We start from the raw sequence: 19522 nt of genomic DNA, 5'->3' as shown, positions 1-19522 counted from the left end.
GTTCCGAAATTTCTCATCACGTTGCACATTCCAAAGACTTTTTGAAATCTGTGTTGAAACTGGAGGGCTTTTGCTTTTTTGTGGGGAAAGGAATCCTTCAAGATTCTTTTGGGTAACATTTATTTCTATTCATACTTTAAGTAGGCTACAAAGAAAAGTAAGATAAATATAATCCTGTGTAAAAAAAACTACCTTAGTTTTTCTTTAAGCTTTTCTTAAAAAAAAAACAACTTGAAATTCAAATATTATTTAGAAAACCACAGGTTAATGTCTGTTACTACACGACGAAACCCTTTGCAGTTGAACTGTTTTGGTATTATTCTCGGTGAAAGTCATTTATTTAACCTTCTGACGGTAAAAAAGAAAAAAAGAAAAAATAGAAAAATACAAGATGGAACTATCTTTTAGCATTTGCTTTTTATTCTCCCCCTTTTTATTTCTCCCCCTAAAATAATGTTCATACCATGCAGTGTCCAAAAGACCCACGTAAGCTGTGAGTACACTTGACTTGCTGTCTCATAAGGAGTGTTTTGAAACTCTGTATTACATGTGCATGGTTCAGTGAAGTGATGATTTAATTTGCATAGCATAATTGTCATAATTACTCTTCCAGTACAACCTTGTCATCATACCTCCCCCCAGCCTTGCATAGATGGAACCACTTATTAGTCAGCTTATAGTCAGTTTAGTCTATATCCAGGAATTTCATTACTTCTTCCTGCGATGTTTGCATTGCAGACATCATCACGGAGCATTATTTGTTTAAATAAATAAGGCCTAACTTCTGAGTGGCCTTGCTGCAGCCAGCCTCAAGCAGCCTTGCTCTGAGCTTTGCTGTAGCACCTGGTTCTCTTGTTGTTGCCATTGCAGCGGCGTGTGTGCTTCTTCTCCCCTGTCTGCTCACTGCATTTCACCTGGCAAGGCACAGTGCCACCCATAGCGTGCCTCTTAATCCTCTGTACTAACAATACAGCAGTGATTTGCAGTGTTTTGGGTTCGCCTTGAGACCCTATGGAGAAAATGTCACTATGGTTTTGTGCTTTGTCTGTCGGCTCACGTATTTAAAAATACCTCTTTTAGTTTGTTGTGAAGAGCTGTTACAGGTTCTGTTAGTAGGCTGCGATGTTACAGGTTGTCACTGGTTCTGTTCCATGCTGGTTAACAGCAGGATAATAAGTAAACCTGTGTGTTCCTTCTGGGATTATTAATCTTATTTGCTAATACTGAGATTAGTGAGATTAATGGAGGCTTTCCCAGGTAATGGAAATGGCTTTTAATCATAAAATCCAGTTGTGAAGAGTGATTCTGCTTGAGACTTGTTGATTGTTTCGTCTGTGATCTTGAGATGCTGTTTCTCAGTCTACATGTGGCTGTTTTTCCCCTTGTATCTGTTTACCTGCTTCTTCAAATGGTGATTACTTTTATGTAAGGAGCTTAATTTTACAGTTTTAATTATGAAGTGCATTTTCTATCATTTGCAGTTGATGCCCGTTTCAATCTTTGATTTCTCCAAGTGCTGGATATGCTTATTTTAATAACGATTTTAAATTTGTTTGAAGGTCTTCATGCACTATTAATAGACTTACATGGCAGCATTTTCATGCAGTAATCAAGTTTCAAAGCAATCTTGTGTACATTGGATTATTAACTGTCTAGCCGGAAAGACCAGATAAAGGAAAAGTCATAAAGATCAATAAAAAACAAGTAAATGAGTTTTGTCTTTAACTAATTGAAATGTATACCTTCATGCATTTCTTAACTATATGAACTCTGTTGTCTCAGATTCATATCCTCTTGTTTTTAATGAGTGTGCACACATTTAAATAATTTGGAAACTTAATTTTTAAAAAGAAGGTTCAAGACCCAAAGGAAAAAATGAGAAAAATGTGATTAAAAAGTAGCTGGAAGGTTGAGGTATCAAAAGCAAAAATGAGGTTAGTACCTGAGTTACATTTTACTATTCCAACTTCAGCATACCAAAATGATGTACTCTTTTGTCCTACTTTTCAAAGGTGCAAAACCTAAGATGAAAGTTGAAGTGGATTCTGGGGAATGAAGTGTCTCATAAATCCCTGTTTTCTTCCTCTTTTTTCCTCACAGCGAGCATGGATGCCATGGAATATGCACAGTTTATGAAACAAGATGGGAATCAGGATTTTAAAAATGGAAATTACACCTTGGCCATCAGGAAGTACGATCAAGCTCTGTATATGCTCGTTCAGTTAAGGCAGTGGGGCCTGTAAGTATTCTTTAATTACAAGATGTGAACTGTAGGACAGTCAGAAATCCGTGCAGTTCTGTGGTTAACTCTTACCCTGACACACAATTTTGTTGTGTCTTTTGTCACACTCTTTGATGGATCAGTTTTATAATTAAGGAGGAATTGCTGCTCTTGATATATCATGTGTGAGATAAGTTAGCAACTTTAACCTGAATATTTTTATATAAGCATTAATAATAACTGTAATTAAAGTGCAAAATATTTTTCCATAAATTATGTTGGTTTGTGTTAAATTACTTCTGCTTAGTAGCTGAGATGTTGTGGATTAATGTTGCTGTGGTTCTGCCAGGTACTGGTCACGTCGGTGTCTGTGGTTACACGGATCACTGATTATTTTGAAAACAGTTCATGCAGGTTACTTTGTTCTTGGTATTTGAGCTTTCCTAGTGTTCACAAATCTGGTGAAAACTAGCTTCAGCCAAAGAGTTCTGTGGATGTTTCTTTCCAAATGCCAAGAGCTTGTTGTCTTAACACTGATTGCTAACATGATGATTAACGGTGAAATAGTTGGGCATTATGTTAACTTTTAAATATTCATTACTACCATGTATTAGTGACACTATGAACCTTATTTAACACCAGCCATTAATTTAGTTTGACTGTTTGCCATTAGACAAAGGATGGTAAAACGCAGTCTGGAGCTGTGCTGGGAGTGAGACCAAGCGAGGACAGAGCCAAGAAGGCCGTTTCCACCAGCCCCTGATTCTGCCCTTTGCAGGGAGTGGGGCTTCCTCTTCCCGCTGGGGTCTGCTCCTGAGCATTCCCTTTCCCCTTGCTGCAGGTTGCCTTGGCAGGATTTGCTTGCATGAGAGAGTGTGCTCTGAATATGTTCAGTGTAGTTGAAACAACTTTCCTGAGTGTAAATTACTAGATAGGAATAAGAGGGAGGATACAGCACCATGCCACAAGATATTTGTTTCAGCACAGACAAGACAGACTTTTCAGGCTCCCCACTACCCTGTGTAGAACTGTAAGTTTTAGGAAGCTTGTTCCAGAAACTCTCACATCCAGATGTAAGTATTTCAGTATATTCTGTTCTCTGAAATATGTTTATTTCTTCAGCTGACAGAAATGTAGATAATTGTAATGATGTCATCAACTGATGATACAGTAAAACACTTCTTGGTTGTATTTTGATGACTAAAGTCTGTCTAGCATTTGTTACACCTTTCCTGTGTCCATTCTCTCCCATTCCTGGCTACTGACTTTCACTGAATGTCTAGATGTCTCTAGGTTTTCTAAACTGTCCCTAAACTCTCATAGCATCATAGAATATACTGCATTGGAAGGGACCCACAAGTATCATGAAGTTCAGTGCTTACTGCAGTACTCCAGTGGCTTGACTTCCTGCTTCAGAAGGGGCCAGAATATCACTAAGATACCATTTGGGGTGTCACTAAGAGATTTTATAGCTGATGTTCAAATTCTGTTAACTTTCTACAACTCTGTTTTTCCTTTTGAGTTTGTTAGGTGAGTGATGTGTGCACGTTTTCCTTTTTCTTGTTGCTAACTATAAACTACCTTGCATCCTTTTTTTTTTTAAGTTGAATAAGCAATTATTTGCTGCTAACTTTTTTTCAGGTGTTCCGGGGACATAGCTGTGTTATACTGCAACAAATCAACTTGCTTGTACAATCTTGGTAAATGGAGAGAAGCAATGCTTTCAGCCTTCGAGAGCTTACGCTGGGATCCAGAGTATGTTAAGGTATTCACATGTTTAGGCTGGCAATTTTTTGCCTGTATTACATTTTAAACCAAGTGTCAGTGTCTGCTTTTTGTTGTGTTTTGTTTTTAAGATGTACTATAGCATTAAAAATTACAGAATCGGTATCTGTCTGTGCACATGAACATCAAAATTACTACTGTAATACTACTTATGATAAAATAAAGCAGCTTTCTTTTCCTTGCTGGTTCCTTCTGGTCCCAACAGGAAAGGTACTAATGCTTTTAAGAAGATAACTCTTCTTTTAATATCACAGACAAGGTGATAGCAAGTAATAAAGTCTTATGTGCTCTTCTGATGCTGGGGACCCAGGGTGGTGCAGGATTGACCAGGATATGTTTTGAATAAGCTGACTCCACTGTGAGTCTGAGACAGTAAAACTTAGTTCAGTGGTGAACATAAATGTATTCAGGTACCATTGGCTAAAGAACATATGCATTGTTTTAAATACTGCAGAATGCTACTAAACAGTGACATAATGACATAAATGTATATTATGGACCTTGTGACAAGAAAAATTTCTGTCCAGGATAGTTGCTAGCAGTATGTCTTCTTATCCCGTAGTTGATTTTCAAGATGTTTTCTGTAGGTGTCTATATGTATTTATTGCTCTTTCACAGTATGTGCAATGACATCAGTAACACAATGTGAATTACAAGGGATTTCAGTTGCATTTTTTTTTTAATATGTGTGTGAGAAGCTGTGAAAATAGCACTACATGCCATTTTATACCATACTAAGTGAATTTAGGAGAAAATGATAACTTTTTGTTAACTTTTCTGGAACAGGCTGTCCAGAGAGGTTGTGGAGTCTCCTTCTGTGGAGGTATTCAAAACCTGCCTGGGTGCCTACCTGCACGACCTGCTGCAGGGAGCCTGCTTTAGCAGGGGGTTGGACTAGATGATCTCTAGAGGTCCCCTCCAACACCTGAGATTCTGTGATTTTGTAGTCAAGATCTCTGAATACTTTCTCAACAGTGGTCTTTTTTGTTCTTCTTTTTTCATAGGCTTATTACAGAGCTGGCCACTCACTGATCATGTTATCAAACAGCTATAACGCGATTTCTATGTTTCATAGAGGTTTGACTCTTCTAAATGGTTCTGTAGATCAAGCTCAAATTGCTGATTTTATAGCAGGAATCTTCACAAGTGTCAATGGTAAGCTCAAATTAAAAGCTTAATTATTTTAAGAACCCTTCAATAGTGATGGAGACAACACAAGAGACCTTTGTAGGACATCCTTCCCCAAAGCATTTATTTCGCTCTCCTTCAGCAACAGAAATCTGCTTGAGGATTATGAATGTGTAGAGTAGCCACATTAAAAGTATGGGGTAAACTTGGTACAGTTTGTGTACAGCAGATACCAGCAATCTGAAAACAGTGTGCAGGGGAGCATGTTGTCTCACATGAAGATATCAGTTGTAGATCAGTTAGAAAAGGTTGAAATTCAGAGACTGGGAGCCATGGCTGGAGATTTGGAGCTCCATACATCTAAGGCTTTAGTGCCTTTTCTGCAAACTGCTCTGACTTCCATTTAGCTAGGTAGATTTGAAAATGGTTGGAAGATACTGGGCTTAAATTTAAGCTCTCAGTTCTTGTGGGGGAGCTGTCCCTCAACTAAAAATGGTCAGCAGTGAAAAGAGTGAATTTGGTCTTTTTGTGCCATCGTTCACTTGTTTTCAAGTGACATATGCACTATGTCTCCCTTCCCTCTTAAACTTCTCTCCTTGTCTATCTTACCCTACTTTTTTTTTTTTTGTCTGGTTTGCAAGCATTGTCTGATGGGGCCTGCAGGTGTGGCAAGTATTTGGTTTGTGCCTGTGCTGTGTTCAGTTGAACTTACAGCCCAGTGTTAAGGATGTGGATTATCTCAGCAGCATCCACTGCTTGGTTTACCAAGAAGTCATGAATACACCACAGTGATTTTGGGTTTACATGAGGGCAGGGACTCTTTTTTTTTTCATGTTTAAAGAGGACTGGCTGCTGATAGAAAGGTACCATTTCAGTTTGGTGGCCAAGAGTTGTCATGCTAAAGAAATCACGTTTGCTCCCTATTAGCATTCTCCTGAGTATTAATACTAAAGCTGTCCCTCTGCAGTGAAGTAATTTAGTTGGAGACCACAACTTTAAAAGTGCTGCATATACTACATACTTTTCATAACTTCTTACTTTTGCAGATGAACGGGTCTTGCCACCAACTTTCTACCCCGCGTATGATTATATATTCAGTGCAAGGTTTGATGCACTGATTTGGCAGGCAGTGATGGAAAAGTTGGCTCAGAAAGGGAAGTGGCAGGTAAGTCTGTCCCTGTGAAGTGAAAACAAATGTTACATACTCGCTTCTCAGCCTTTTGACTAAGATCAAGTGTAGACTAGTGTAGTACTGCTGTACAAAAAGACAGTCACTGGTACCTGTTCGGGGTAAGCTTGTGTTACCTCTAAGATAAAAAAACAATTCATCTTTATTGTTCCTTGTTTCAATTTTCTTGATTTTTTTCCTTGAAAAATATTCTTAGTTCAAAATAATTTCCAAAATTCATTTCTCAAAGGGATACAACAAAGTTAAGATCCCACTTGTCTCTTGCTGTTTTCTCTGTTTTGATTCCATCTAGGGGCTCCATTATTCTTAAAGACATTGAAGGGATAAAAATGTATTCTTAGTGTCTTTTTCTTTTGGATGAAGGATCCACTCAGTGGAAGTACACAGTTGGTCAATAAAGCCAGATTATTTTGGAAAACCAGGAGAATCACCTGAAGTTATTTTAACCCTCTTTTTAAATAATGACTGTATGAAAAATGGTTCATTGTCACAATTACAGTGTGTTGGTCGCTAGGTGCTGGCAGGGGGCTGCGGGGCTGCTGTGTGTGGCGAGGCTGGCTCTGTCCCATGCCGGACACAGCCTTTTCCAGCCAGCTCCAATAGCCTCACTGCAGGGCATGGCTGGGCACAACGGCCACTGGCAGGAGTCTCAGGGAAACTTATCTAGGAAGAGGCAAAACGCTGCATGGCAGAGTGAGGAAAAAGTGTGAGAAAGCCCTGTGAGCACCAGGATCAAAGAAGGAGAGCAACTGGCAGCCTTACAAGGTCGACCCACGAGAGTGCAGTTCAGGATTTGAAGACGCACTTAGGTGGATCAGTACATGATCAATACATGCCCACCAGCCTCTGGTGAAGAACCTGTCCCTAAACCTCAGCTGACCCTCCCCTGACACAGTTCTGTGCTGTTCCCTTGGTCCTCTGTCACTGTCACCAGAAAGCAGAGCTCAGCACTGCCCCTCCACTCCCTGTGAGGAGCTGCAGGCCTTGTTTAACTTCATGTGGTTGCTGACTGCCCAGCCCTCACGTTTGTTAAGATCTCTCTGCAAGGCCACTCTGCCCTTAAGGGAATCAACAGCTCCTCCTAATGTAGTGTCATCCGCAAACTTCTTTAGTATACTTTCAAATCATGCATCCAAGTCATTGATGAAAACAGTGAAGAGAACTGGCCCTAAAACGAAGCCCTGGGGAGCCCCAGCAATGGCTGGCTGCCAGCCTGATGTAACCCTGTTTACTGTAACCTTTTGAGCCCAAGCTGAGCTCACCCATCACGTCATGAAAAACAGTATTGAAAGCTTTACTGAAATCCAAAACCGTCACATCTGCTGGCTTCCCTTGTTCAGCCAGGTGCGTAATCTTGCCCTGAAAGGAGAATTATTCATTAAAAAGGACTTTCCCCTCATGAGCGTGTGCTGGCTTTGACCAGTTAGTGCATTGTCTTTCATGTGTATTTCAGTAACTCCCAGGATGATCTTCTCTGTAATTTTATCAGGCACCGAAGTAGAACTGACAGGCCTGTAATTACATAGATCTTCTTTCTTATCCTTATTGAAAAAGGGTCACTACCAAAGGTGTACTGGAGATACTTTTAGGATCTGACCCTTTCCATGTGGTCTCTATTTCTTATGAGATTTTAATTGGTCATAGCTTCTCACAGTCCATTGTAAATACATTAACTCAATTGCAAAATGAAAAGGGAAATTCAGTGATGTGTTACAATATTAAAAAAAAGATCTGAAATGTTGTTAGCCCTTGTTTCACTCTGCCACAAAGTTTAGTGAAGCAGTGAATAACAGAGTTTCTAAGTGCACTTACCACGGTTGTTTTTTTCCTAGTCTTTTCTGTTGTTGTTGTCCAAGAAGAAAGAATTGCCCACCAATCTCAGAGTTAACCAGTTACCACTGAAAAATCTCTTTGAGGTAAAGTAACAAACTTTTAAAAATTTGTGTCTGTTTTTTTTTTTCTGTTCAGTGGGAGATTTTCCATCTTGTGGGCAAGGTTAAAACAGATGAGAGAAAAATAAAATGAAAAATAACATATGGTTATGTTAAATAATATATGGTTACATTAAATCATCTGTTTTGTCCCTTTTCATCTGATCATTAAAAAATACTTAATTTGTATAGTTTTTAGATGCAATTTAGTATTTCCCCTACTTGGTCACAAAAAGACATCTTCCTCTCAAGTACAGCAAGCTATTCATGTCAGACCTGGAACCTAACACTAGATTTAAGGTAGAAAAATGTTTGATATCTGTTAAGTTGGATGTGTTTTCCAACCAGGATAACTTGCAGTATTCCTGGGATAGGGTGGTATTGTGTTTTGCTGGCCTGCTTCTGGTCTGTTTCATGATACTGCGTCTGATTATGAAAAATTGAGCCCACTGCTGTGTTGGAATTTTTCTTTACTCAGTGCCCCAAATTTTTGGTATGTTGCTTTAGACGCAGGCCACTAAACTGGCTCCCTGAAGGCTTACCTTCCAGATAATGTTGGGGGTTTATAAGTTGGAAACACATAGACCAAGTAGCCACAGTTCTAATGCCTTTCACTGAGATGATGGCATCTGCTGTCAATCTGTGCCCACCTTGTGCATGTGAAGTAGCAGCTGGTGTCCATAGTAGTAGCCTGCCAAGTTTCTGAAGGCAGTACACAGTGTATGTATCTGTTATTGTGCAATGGATGCCCATCCTGTTTCAATAACAATTGAGGTAAAGCATTTCTTGTGGACCATTAGAAAGCAGATGTGTTTACACAAGCATGCCATCATTAGCTAGCATTGGACAAGTGTGCCGTGTTAATGCCAGTAGAGAAGCTTAAATGGGACTTTATGCTACCCTCCTTCATCCCTCATGCATTTGATCAGCTTTTTGCAGGGAGAGAGGTGGGTCAGAGTCCAGGCCCTGAAAGATCAATAAGCACTGCTTCTCTTTTGCAAAAATTAGAGGAAAATGTGGCTTTCTGACAGCTGGAACTTCCCCTGCTGCCACCATATATTCCCTATAGTTTGTTGTATTTCATTTTTGTAACTGTGCACAAACAGTAATACTTGCCAGTCAAAATTTGGCATGAGGTGTTAGAAAGAAAGATTTATTTGTGGATGTTGGAAGGCTGTGCAAAGCCTGCTATTTAAAAAATGGCTGGTACAGATGAAGAAATTATGTCTAAACACCGTTTTTGAGTAGCTCTTCATGGCCAGATCCTCCTGGCATACTGTCTCAGTTTCCCTCTGAGCTTCCTCTGCTCACCTCCAGAGTTCCTGTGTCAGTGTCTCTGTTGCTTGTAGACTGTACTTGATGCTCATTAAGTCCCTTCTAAAGCATCTTTTTTTGGTTCAGGCTTTTTCTTGTCAGACTCTCTGCTTACAGTCTTGGTGTGTAAATTTTCCTGTAAAATCCATACTTGACAGCTTTTCTTTGTGTGAACAGTTATATTATCATTGCTGTCTTAATAATGCCAGATGCTTCCTGGGCTGGATGAGAGAATGAGGCGTTGTCCTGCTTTCCATTGATGGGATTCCTGAGCTGTGTGAGGGATGTTACCTGGGTTGTCTGTGCCTCCTTCCCTCAGTCAATAACTCCTGTTTTCCAATTTCAAACATTTCTTCAGTCTTTTCTTGCTTTAGGATAACTGCTTGCAGAAGCGGCCTCATCTGAGCTTAGAAAGTACAATACCTAGTTACAGCAAGGTGTGCACTGGAATGTAGTAACATTTAATAGACTTGCAAGGCAGAAAGTTGCCATCAGTTTACAGGGAAGAAATACAGAAATATGTATTACAAAATAGGCTTCCAATTCAGTGCTTTTCAGAGCAGGAAAAGTGTTTCAAAATTCACAAACATCTCATTGGAGAAATGTATTTGCTTTGAACTTCTACTGGAACTGTTAGGTATGTGGTAAATGTTTCATTTTACCATGAGTATGGCTTGGTTGTTACTGTTGTTACGTTCCAGCAATTCCTGTCATAAAAAATGTGGAAATGTGATTTTAAAAGAATGTCTTTTGTGAATATAAAATAACATATTGCGATTCTTTTCTTTGTTATCAGACTTTTGAGTTGTATGGATGTGATGAGACGATGCAAAATGTAGCAGAATTAGTCAAATGGCTGATTTCCATTGGGGCAAAAGTTGAATCCATTGGAGTTTATCCCCTTCATGCTGTTATCAGATTGTGTATCAAAGCAAGTAAGTGATGACCACTGCTAAAATAAACCAAGTGTTGTCTTCTTTAAAGTAAATGTAATTAGATCAGCATGACTAAGCAAGTAAATATAATTAGATCAGCATGACGTAAGCATGACTTCACATGTATCAATAAAACACAGGAAAGATGTGGAGCTTTTGGAGAGGGTCCCAAGGAGGGCCACAAAGATGATCAGAGGGCTGGAGCACCTCTCCTATGAAGACAAGCTGAAGGAACTGGGCTTGTTCAGCCTGGAAAAGAGAAGGCTGTTGGGAGACCTCATTGCGGCCCTCCGATATTTAAAGGGAGTTTATAAACATGAGGGAAATAAACTTTTTACAAGGGTAGATAGTGAAAGGACAAGGGGGAATTGTTTTAAACTAAGGGGAGGGAGATTCAGATTAGATGTTGGGGGGCAGTTTTGAGAGAGTGATGTGGTACTGGAACAGGCTGCCCAGAGAGGCTGTGGATGCCCCATCCCTGGAGGTGTTTGAGGCCAGGTTGGATGGGGCCCTGGGCAATCTGGTCTAGTACTTGATCTAGCAGTTGGCAACCCTGCCTGTGGCTGGGGGGTTGGAACTTAATGATCCTTGAGGTCCTTTCCAACCCAAGCCATTCTATGATTCTGTGATTTTAAGAATTTTGTAAACTCTCTTTTTTATCTGTGCTGTTAGCGATAAAAACCTAATATGGATGTTCTCTTCTAAGTTTTGGAGCTAAAGTGTGATTGATGTGAGTCTTCCAGATCCTAGGTATGCTAACTTTGACAAAAATAAAGTATTTCCTCCTGCCACCTCAGTGTGGAACAACATTTTCTGTACGTGCTAAAGATTTATGAGTCAACTAAGTGACGCATGCTGGGAGTCTGTGAGAACGTAGTGCCATGTCTCCCACAATGCAGCTGGCTCATGCCATAATTTCTCTTGCTTATTTTTTTTACCTCCCTTACTCCCCATGTATGAGAAAAGGTTTCATACAGGTGCATCTTTGCGTTCCCTAGAGAGAAAAACAGCATCTATTTCTATTGCATCTATTTACTATTTATAACAAGTGTTTTCTTTTATCATTTCAGAAAAGAACCATATTTTCAGATGGTTACTGTCTCAGAGGCCAGACTTGAAGGATAGAATCAACCAGCAAGACAGAGATGGATGCACCCTCCTGCACATTGTGGCATCTTCCAGTGACTATTCCCGGAAACGCAGTAAATGCAGTTATTTTTTCTTTTATTCCTACTCGTGTGGTGTTTTGTTGTCATATAGGAAATTGAGGAATGGAAGAAAATTTCAGACCCCAGTGTTTGCTGCTACATACAAGGAAGAAAATGAGAGATCCCTGTTATCTGAATATAATAACTGATATTTAAGCATGTCAGTAATTCCCTTATAAGTCTGTATACTTGATTTGGTGACCATTTTTTTTTTGCTTCTTGATTTGATTGGTTATGACTTTCCAGTAAGTACACTGTAGTTTTTAGTTACCTTTTAAATCTAAATGTGCCTTGACCTCCTAGAGACCTATCATATTTTTCTGTTGTTTTACTTGTTTGTTTGTTTTAACTAGGTGAAGCTTTAAAATCTAAGTAGCAGTGTACCTTGTTAGAGGTTAAAAATGAAATCCTTTCCTTCAAGTTTTCTGTGAGGTCTCTTTTACAGTAATTTAGCCTGGCTTTCTTCCTTGTATTTCTTACGCTGACCACGAGGTGGCCTCAGGAAACAAGCATCGGCGCCAAGATGTATCCACTCTTCGAGGTCGTTGAACACAGTGACATTCTGGTGGCTCTCTAATAGTATGAATGAGATGCAGGCAGTCTATGTCTAACTAACTTCATTTCCTGGAAAGAAGTCATACTTCTTTTGCAACATCTTTTACTATAAGACTCTTCTGTTTCCAGAAGAGACCAGATATATATTTATAGATATATTTATAAATATATTAAAACTCTTGCATCCATCCATTAACAAAAACTAATTCCTAAGGTAGTTTGAATGGTAAGACTTGTACAGACAAAGCACAACAACGACTAAAGGAGCTGGGGCTGTTTAGTCTGGGGAAGAGGAGGCTGAGGGGAGACCTTCTTGCTCTCTTCAAATACCTGAAAGGTGATTGCAGTGAGGGCAGGGCTGGTCTCTTCTCAGTGGTGACAGGTGACAGGACAAGGGGAAATGGCCCCAAGTTGTGCCCAGGGAGGGTTAGGTTGGATATCAGGAAAAACTTCCTTACAGAAAGGGTTATTAAGCACTGGGATAGGTTCCCCAGAGAGGCGGTTGAGTCACCATCCCTGAATGTGCTTAAAAATCGTTTGGATGTGGTGCTCAGGGCCATGATTTAGTGGTGGGTTCTTAGAGTAGTGTGGTTAGGTTGCGGTTGGACTTGATGATCTTGAAGGTCTTTTCCAACCTGAGCATTTCTGTGGTTCTGTGACAGCTGTGTTAGTCTGCATATCTCTTTCCTCATCCAGATTTTTCCTTCAGCACATGCAATTAAAGAGATTGTGTTCTGTGGAGCTGTGCCTGGGGGAAATATAATGATCTAACAATTCTTTGATCAGCATTTCTTCGTCTTCTCTTGCATTACATGATTTGGTGTTCTTGTGGTCTTCCAGCTGTTCTGTTGGAAGATCAGTACTGCTGCTTGCAGGGCTGTAAAGTGCTCCCTGGGAGTGCAGTGGGACACTGCAAGAAGAGAGCTTCTCATCTTCGAGAATAATTATTAAACTCTGTGTCAAAACTTTAAGTCACTGTTATATTTATTGTCTTTGTTCTGTAATTCCCTATAGCATTTCAAAACACTTAAAGTGACTTCTGTTGAAATCAATGATACTTACCGTTAGTTAAACTAGAAATCTTTGTTACAAGGCTTATTACCACAAAATTAGTGTGTTTTCTGTTGCGTAGGAAAGAAAATCAGTACACAGCAGTAAATATTCATGCCTGAATATAAAAAATAATCAGTTTTGTTAAGTCACCTGACAAACAATAGAAAAATCTCCTGTTTTGCTTTTTCTTTATGTGCAGAGCAGTTTGCCTAAAAACTGGAGAACAGGGCTAGGGCATAATAAAGGAGGGGCTTTTGACATTCTGCCTCTGACCAGCGGAATGCTCTTGAGGCACCCTGTCACTTTGTGTTTCAGAGCTCCCATTTCCCAACTTACAATAACAAAGATAGAGTTTATAATTAGTTTTTTAACAATTCATTGAGTTTCATTTGGAGATAATACCCAACGATTCCTAAGACACTGGAAAAATTTATATGTATATATATAAATTATGCTAGAAATTGTGCCAAATTTGAAATCAAACAAACAAAACAAAACAACCCCTGAACAATGAGAATTATTCGTCCTCTAATGCTTTTCCTTGTAATGCTTTAGGTCAAACAGAAGATGTGCTAATGCTTCTGAATTTGGGGGTTGATCCTACCATTCCAGATGCACGGTCAAGAAACGTCATAGATATTTTGAAAAAGAATAAAAACTTTGATGCTGTCAAAGCAGTCAGCAGTCACATTGAGAAACACACTTCCTCCTCTGTGGAACTGGAAGGTACTGTATGGCCTCTGTGCTTTTTTTGTTTTTAAATTATATCTTTTAGATGCAGAATTGCTTTATTTGTAATTGGCAATAGTAGGTGGATTTTACGTAACTTTCTGTATGAGTTGTCACCCTGGTGAGTCAGTGTTGAACATTTTGTCCTTGCCTGAAGGTGTCTGCTGTCCAACTAATGTTCTTAATGTATCATGCAATAAGTAATTGCAAATTGCTTCAAGTTACTCTTATCCACTGCTGGATTTGTTTTCATTAGCACAAGAATCTCCTCCTGCCATAGAAACTGCATCTTTTTGATGCTTTTATCAGTTCCGACCATTTACCTGTGTTTGGCAAATGAAACATTTGGTAGAAATATCCATGACAAATTTAAAATCCTTTAAATGAAGAAAAAACGTTGACCAAAAAGAGAAACCATGAGATGATGAACATGTATGTGAAGAGATGATGACCTGCTTTGAAAAAAAAATAATGTTTTAGTGAGAGATCCTCCTTGGTCGGAAAGTTCTAGTCATTTTTGATCCACATGGGTGATACGCAGCTGAAACTCCCATGTTACATGGAAACGTTTAAAATCTCTTCACATGATAAGGGACAAGAGCAGCAGAGCAGACTATTGGAGAGCCTCTCATAACCAAAGCAGAGCACTAAAAATTTAGTTATACACTTGAAGTAAGGGCAAACTGCAAATTATTTTAAAAATTATTACTGATATTTGTGGGCAGTTTGTGAAAGACCAGTTGTCTTACGGAAAGGTGCCAATCTTAATTTTCCCAGTGCTAACATGGAATTTCATGAATTGACATGCTAAACTCGTTTTCAGTCTGCTCTTATAAATGCCCATCAGTTCTGAAGAGGACTCTGAGTTCTCTGTTCTTTGTAACTTTCTGTTCTGGAAACTGGTGTATGAAGCATGATTGCCTAAATAATAGGGAATTCTACTTTGACATCAATAAATCAGAACGAGAAAGCATACAAATTGTACAATAAAACCCCAGTGTCAAACTATCAGTATTGACTAATCCTTACATAGTTTCCTGTCTTCCTTAACAAATGGGATAAACCTGAGCTGCCTATACTGCAGTGTAGTCAGAGAGATGCTGGTTAGAGGAAATGGGGAACTGTCTACCCACAGCAAGCAAGGGGCTGGAGAGCAAGACTCTGCTTTACCCCTGGGGTTAATCCTGGTTGCTAAAAAGGTGACTTATCTTACCTGTTGCTTTGTCCTTGGGGGGAAAGCTACTGTTTTGTCTGATCTTTGATGTACTTAAATTCCCTGAAATTTTCAGGAAATTCATGCTAAGTCTTTTGGTTTTCATTTAAAAACAGTGATTAGGACATGATTTAAAATCAGCAATTGTCCATTACCCAAGTATCTTAAACCTGTAGGTGTCATTTTGCTGTGATGGGTTTGTTGGTTTGTTAGTTTAGTTTTAAAAGGGCAAATTATTCTCTGGCTGTATTTGTTAAATGCCAGTGAGAATTCAAACAAGCTCAGGGCAGCTGATTAAAAGCGTATGCTGGAAGTGTTACTGTTCCTAGTCATTTACTCTGAAAATTCTTATCATTGCAAGGCAGCAATGTCCTGCCTGCATGTACATCAGCTTGTCAACTATTGCAATTTTCAGCCTGATGTACTAATATAAAGAGTATTTAATGAGTATATTAAATGTGTTTTGGGATACAAAGTATAATAATACAGTGTATTACAATCCTGCCCTGAAAACATAACCATGAAGAACTGGATTTTCAATTTGTGTAATGTTTTGCAGAAGAAGATAGAAGAAGAGCTGCAGTTGATTCTTTCCTGGATGCTCTCGAACAGTTTGTTAAGTTCTGCAGTTTTGAAAATGGGGTACATCATAAAAATATACTGAAGGAAGATGTGTTTCAGAGATTTCTGAAACTGCTTTCTTCTGTGAAAGGTACAGTGAGTTCCCATTTCTCCTCTTAATTGTTTTGAAAAATGTGTTTGATGCTAACATACAGTTTTTGCTCTCTTACCCTTCCTTCATTTCCGTGTTTCTACAGTTGATATTACTGGAACAGTGTACTTCTACTTATTTTTACTGCTGTGTTTTGCAGTGAAAACCCACCATAATACGCACAAAAATTCAGTATGATGAATAAAAGTGTCCAAAAGTAATTTGTCTGTCAGCATAAAGACAAAAGGACACAAGTGTAGATTTTTGCTGTTCTGTGCTTTGAATTTAATGAGCTCATTATTCTGAAATTTGTTTACATTGAGATGGATTTAATTGTCTGTTTTTGAGTGAGTTATTTTGTCCTGCTTGTCTTGCAGAAATTCCTGAAGGGGTGGCTTGCAACATCTCCCAAGCCTGTGCTAACAGCATCATAAAACTGTTGTTGAAGAAGCAAATGTGGCATGAAGTTTTGCTGTTGCTAACAGGGAAAGCCAATGGGGAAAACACATCAGATGGAGGACTCTTCAAAACCTGCAGTCTTTCAGATGTTGACATTGGCAGCATTATCCAGCAGTGTGACAGACTGGATGAGCGAGTCCACCTCATAAGATGTTTGGTAGAAAGAGGAGGTGAAAAATTACTTTTTTTAAAACATAGGATATTGTTTTTTGCATGTTTGGAGCAGCATAGCTTCAGAAATAGTTTTTGTGGCTCTGTATAAGTGCTGCAGCTTGTTGAGGTGCAGTACATTTACTGCACTTGCTACACTGGAAATCTGTTAGGGCTGTGTAGGATGAAAGATGTTTTTCAAATGAACTTTGGCTGTTAGAGTTGGATTAGGAGGTAAAAGGGCAAGGATTCTTGTTGCTCCTTTGCTTATAGTTTTCTTGGACTTTTTCCCTGTCTTGAGCCACAGTATCATCCTGATAGAAAATGTGATTCACAGTTTTGGGGTTCAGTCTGCTGTCTTGTCACAGGCTACTTCAGTGAATTCAAGGGCCTGACCGAGTATCTTTCTTTTTTCAGTCAGTGTGAACATGATCATTTTTTCTTGTTTTGCATAAGGTTTATTCCTAGAATTACTCTGCCATTTTTCATTTCATCTTATAACTTGATGCTAGCTATAAATTATAGACACGCAGTCCTGCTGCAGGCTTGTGTCTGGGATTGCAAGGAGGGTTCTTGTTTCATTCAGTGACTGACTTACTTGAAGAAGATAGGTTCTGGCCTGTCTGTCTTCCTGTTGCAACAGGAGAACTGGGAGAACAACAGATTATTGGGAGATTAGAGGAGACTCTGAAGATTTTTTTTCTCAAAAACTCTTTTTGCCTGCTCAGCAATCGATTTGTACATTTCTCTGATAAGCACTTTTTGTAGTTTGCAGATCTGGTTTATCACATTTAACCACTATTATTTTCACGTCCTTCATGCTAGCTCTGCAAGATGGGATTGGAACCAAATCTGAAATACCACTGCAAATCTGCCTGAAAAAGAATTACTTTGAACTGGTGTATTTGCTGCTGACCAAGGGTGCAGATCCTCGAAATATCTCCATTGCACAAGGAGATACTCCTTTGCATGCTGCAGTCCACATCTGTTTAGAGAAAAGAGGTAAGGTTTTTGTATGCATAAGTCTGAGGGATACAAACATCTCTAGCAGAAAGGCAGTGTGGCAATTGAGGCAGGGACTCCGTTGCTATTGCAGGACGAAAGCCCTTTATTGTATGTGCTTGCAACCTTTTATACCCGCGTACCAACCCCTTGGTCATGTGTCCTAGGGTCTTTTGTTAGTCGAAGTTGGGGATTAGTCTTTGTTTTCCCACATCTCCGCCTTCTTTATTACTTTGAACAACAAGCACTTGGTTGACTGCCTTATTAATCATGGTTCTAAGGCACGATATAATACAAGGAATACATACCAACAAGCATGCAAAAACCTGAAGAAATAATATTAACTCACACAACAATCTCAGTAAACTGAAAACATGTCTTGCTGTGACTAAACTCCCACACTAAAACCCAAACTCACTGTTGTTACAATCACACCCAAAGGACACTGTCATGATAGCCTCCAAACCTTACATAACTTCTATACTGTCATAATGAAATCACTTCAAATACAAACGACTTAGGATAAATTTGTTTAGCTCCACTTCGCCCTCAAGAATTACATTGCCTCCCCTCATTTTGACGAAGTTGTATAAACCCTGAAACCACCCATCAAACCAATCCCATGAGGTTTCGACACGTAGCTTATTTTGTGCTCTGAAGCGGATATACTTCTAAAATAAGGGATCACACATTTTGAACAGCAAGTTAGTTTCCCATTATATACTCTTGATAACATGGCAAGAACTTAAAAATATTGTTATACATGAAGAATAATAAACCTGCGCTTAGGACACTTACACCAATTCCATTAAACTGCAGTTACTCTAAACAAGCTGCTCAACGAAATTATTTGGGAAGGGTAATTTTACTATCACCATTTGCTTAAACAGTCATAAAGCAAATCATACAAAATTCCTAGTAGCCAAAAACAGTAAAATTCTCGTAACAAATTTAACATCTTCTGTTATTGAGCTGCTAAGGGAAAAGAACAAGTTCCTGAGGTAGTTGTTGCATTGCTTGATGCTGGTTATTGGCTGCAGTATAATTGCACCAAGTGGATCTACAGCCTGATTGCCTCCGTAAGCCTTCTCTGTAGAAGTGACTCGGCTTTTGTTGCTAACCCACAGGTTCCTACCAATCCTGTTCCAGGGGAATGGTGTCTTGGCCTGTGGCATTGGGGAGTGTATTCTGTATCGCCTTTTGTTGTGCAGATTCTCTCCAAAAGCCCATCCACATCATGTACTGGGTACTTGTCATAGTCAATTATGCCTCGGTTGTGCAATCACAAGGAGAAAGAGTGTAAATAAAGCCTAACAGATTACTGGTATTAGGGGGAGCCAGCCTGAATCCAAGGACCACTTTCCGGAGCTCTTTTATTATTTGAAAACTTATACCCTCCCATTTCGGGCACCTGTTAGGTTCGTAAATTACAGGGCGGGTGAGGGCTGACTGCAGTCTCTTGAGAGCTGAATGCAGTCCCTGAACCACGTCAAAGTCCCCCTCCAGCTCCACTTCTTCGCAGATCACACATGAAACCTCACGTGGATCGGGCAGGTGCAAGTCTGCTTCCTTCCTCCGGCTCACTAGACTGGGGTCTAAAGGGTAGACCAATCTGCAGGGGCCCAAAAGGTCTTTAGCCACATGGTCAGAGCACGTAGCTGCGTCCCACAGCCTCACTCCCACTTTGTCCCACATCTCTGTGTCATAAATTGTAGCCCCATCTACTCCTACATTACGAGAGACCCACACCAACAGTCGCCTTAAATCAAAGCCTTCCACTTTAGCCTGGTGCTTCTGCAAAATCGCTTCCGTTACTTTGCAAACCGCCTTCTGTTCCTTTGGTGCAGATTGTGGCTATGCAGCCTCGTCCTGCTTCCTTTCAGCAGCCCTGATTCCTGCTTCCTTTCAGCAGCCCTGATTCCTGCTTCCTTTCAGCAG

The 19522-nt window shown here is 39.6% G+C and overlaps 1 protein-coding gene across 8 annotated transcripts in view; it reads left to right on the top strand.

Moving 5' to 3' along the window:
- TRANK1 (tetratricopeptide repeat and ankyrin repeat containing 1) overlaps positions 1 to 19522 on the top strand; it is a 53144-nt gene that overhangs the window by 8890 nt on the left and 24732 nt on the right. For 7 of the 8 annotated variants that reach the window (XM_021386256.1, XM_021386258.1, XM_021386260.1 and 4 more), the window contains 11 exons: positions 2101 to 2239; positions 3863 to 3986; positions 5011 to 5161; positions 6181 to 6299; positions 8156 to 8239; positions 10365 to 10503; positions 11574 to 11705; positions 13875 to 14045; positions 15821 to 15973; positions 16351 to 16602; positions 17408 to 17584. In XM_021386256.1, the coding sequence (XP_021241931.1) occupies positions 2101 to 2239; positions 3863 to 3986; positions 5011 to 5161; positions 6181 to 6299; positions 8156 to 8239; positions 10365 to 10503; positions 11574 to 11705; positions 13875 to 14045; positions 15821 to 15973; positions 16351 to 16602; positions 17408 to 17584 (1641 nt within the window). The remainder of the gene's footprint in view (positions 1 to 2100; positions 2240 to 3862; positions 3987 to 5010; positions 5162 to 6180; positions 6300 to 8155; positions 8240 to 10364; positions 10504 to 11573; positions 11706 to 13874; positions 14046 to 15820; positions 15974 to 16350; positions 16603 to 17407; positions 17585 to 19522) is intronic. The other variant, XM_021386257.1, reaches the window with a different exon arrangement.

This window comes from Numida meleagris, chromosome 2 (genome assembly GCF_002078875.1).
Source record: "Numida meleagris isolate 19003 breed g44 Domestic line chromosome 2, NumMel1.0, whole genome shotgun sequence".
Taxonomy (NCBI): Eukaryota; Metazoa; Chordata; class Aves; order Galliformes; family Numididae; genus Numida; species Numida meleagris.
This window is presented reverse-complemented; position numbering and strand designations above follow the sequence as displayed.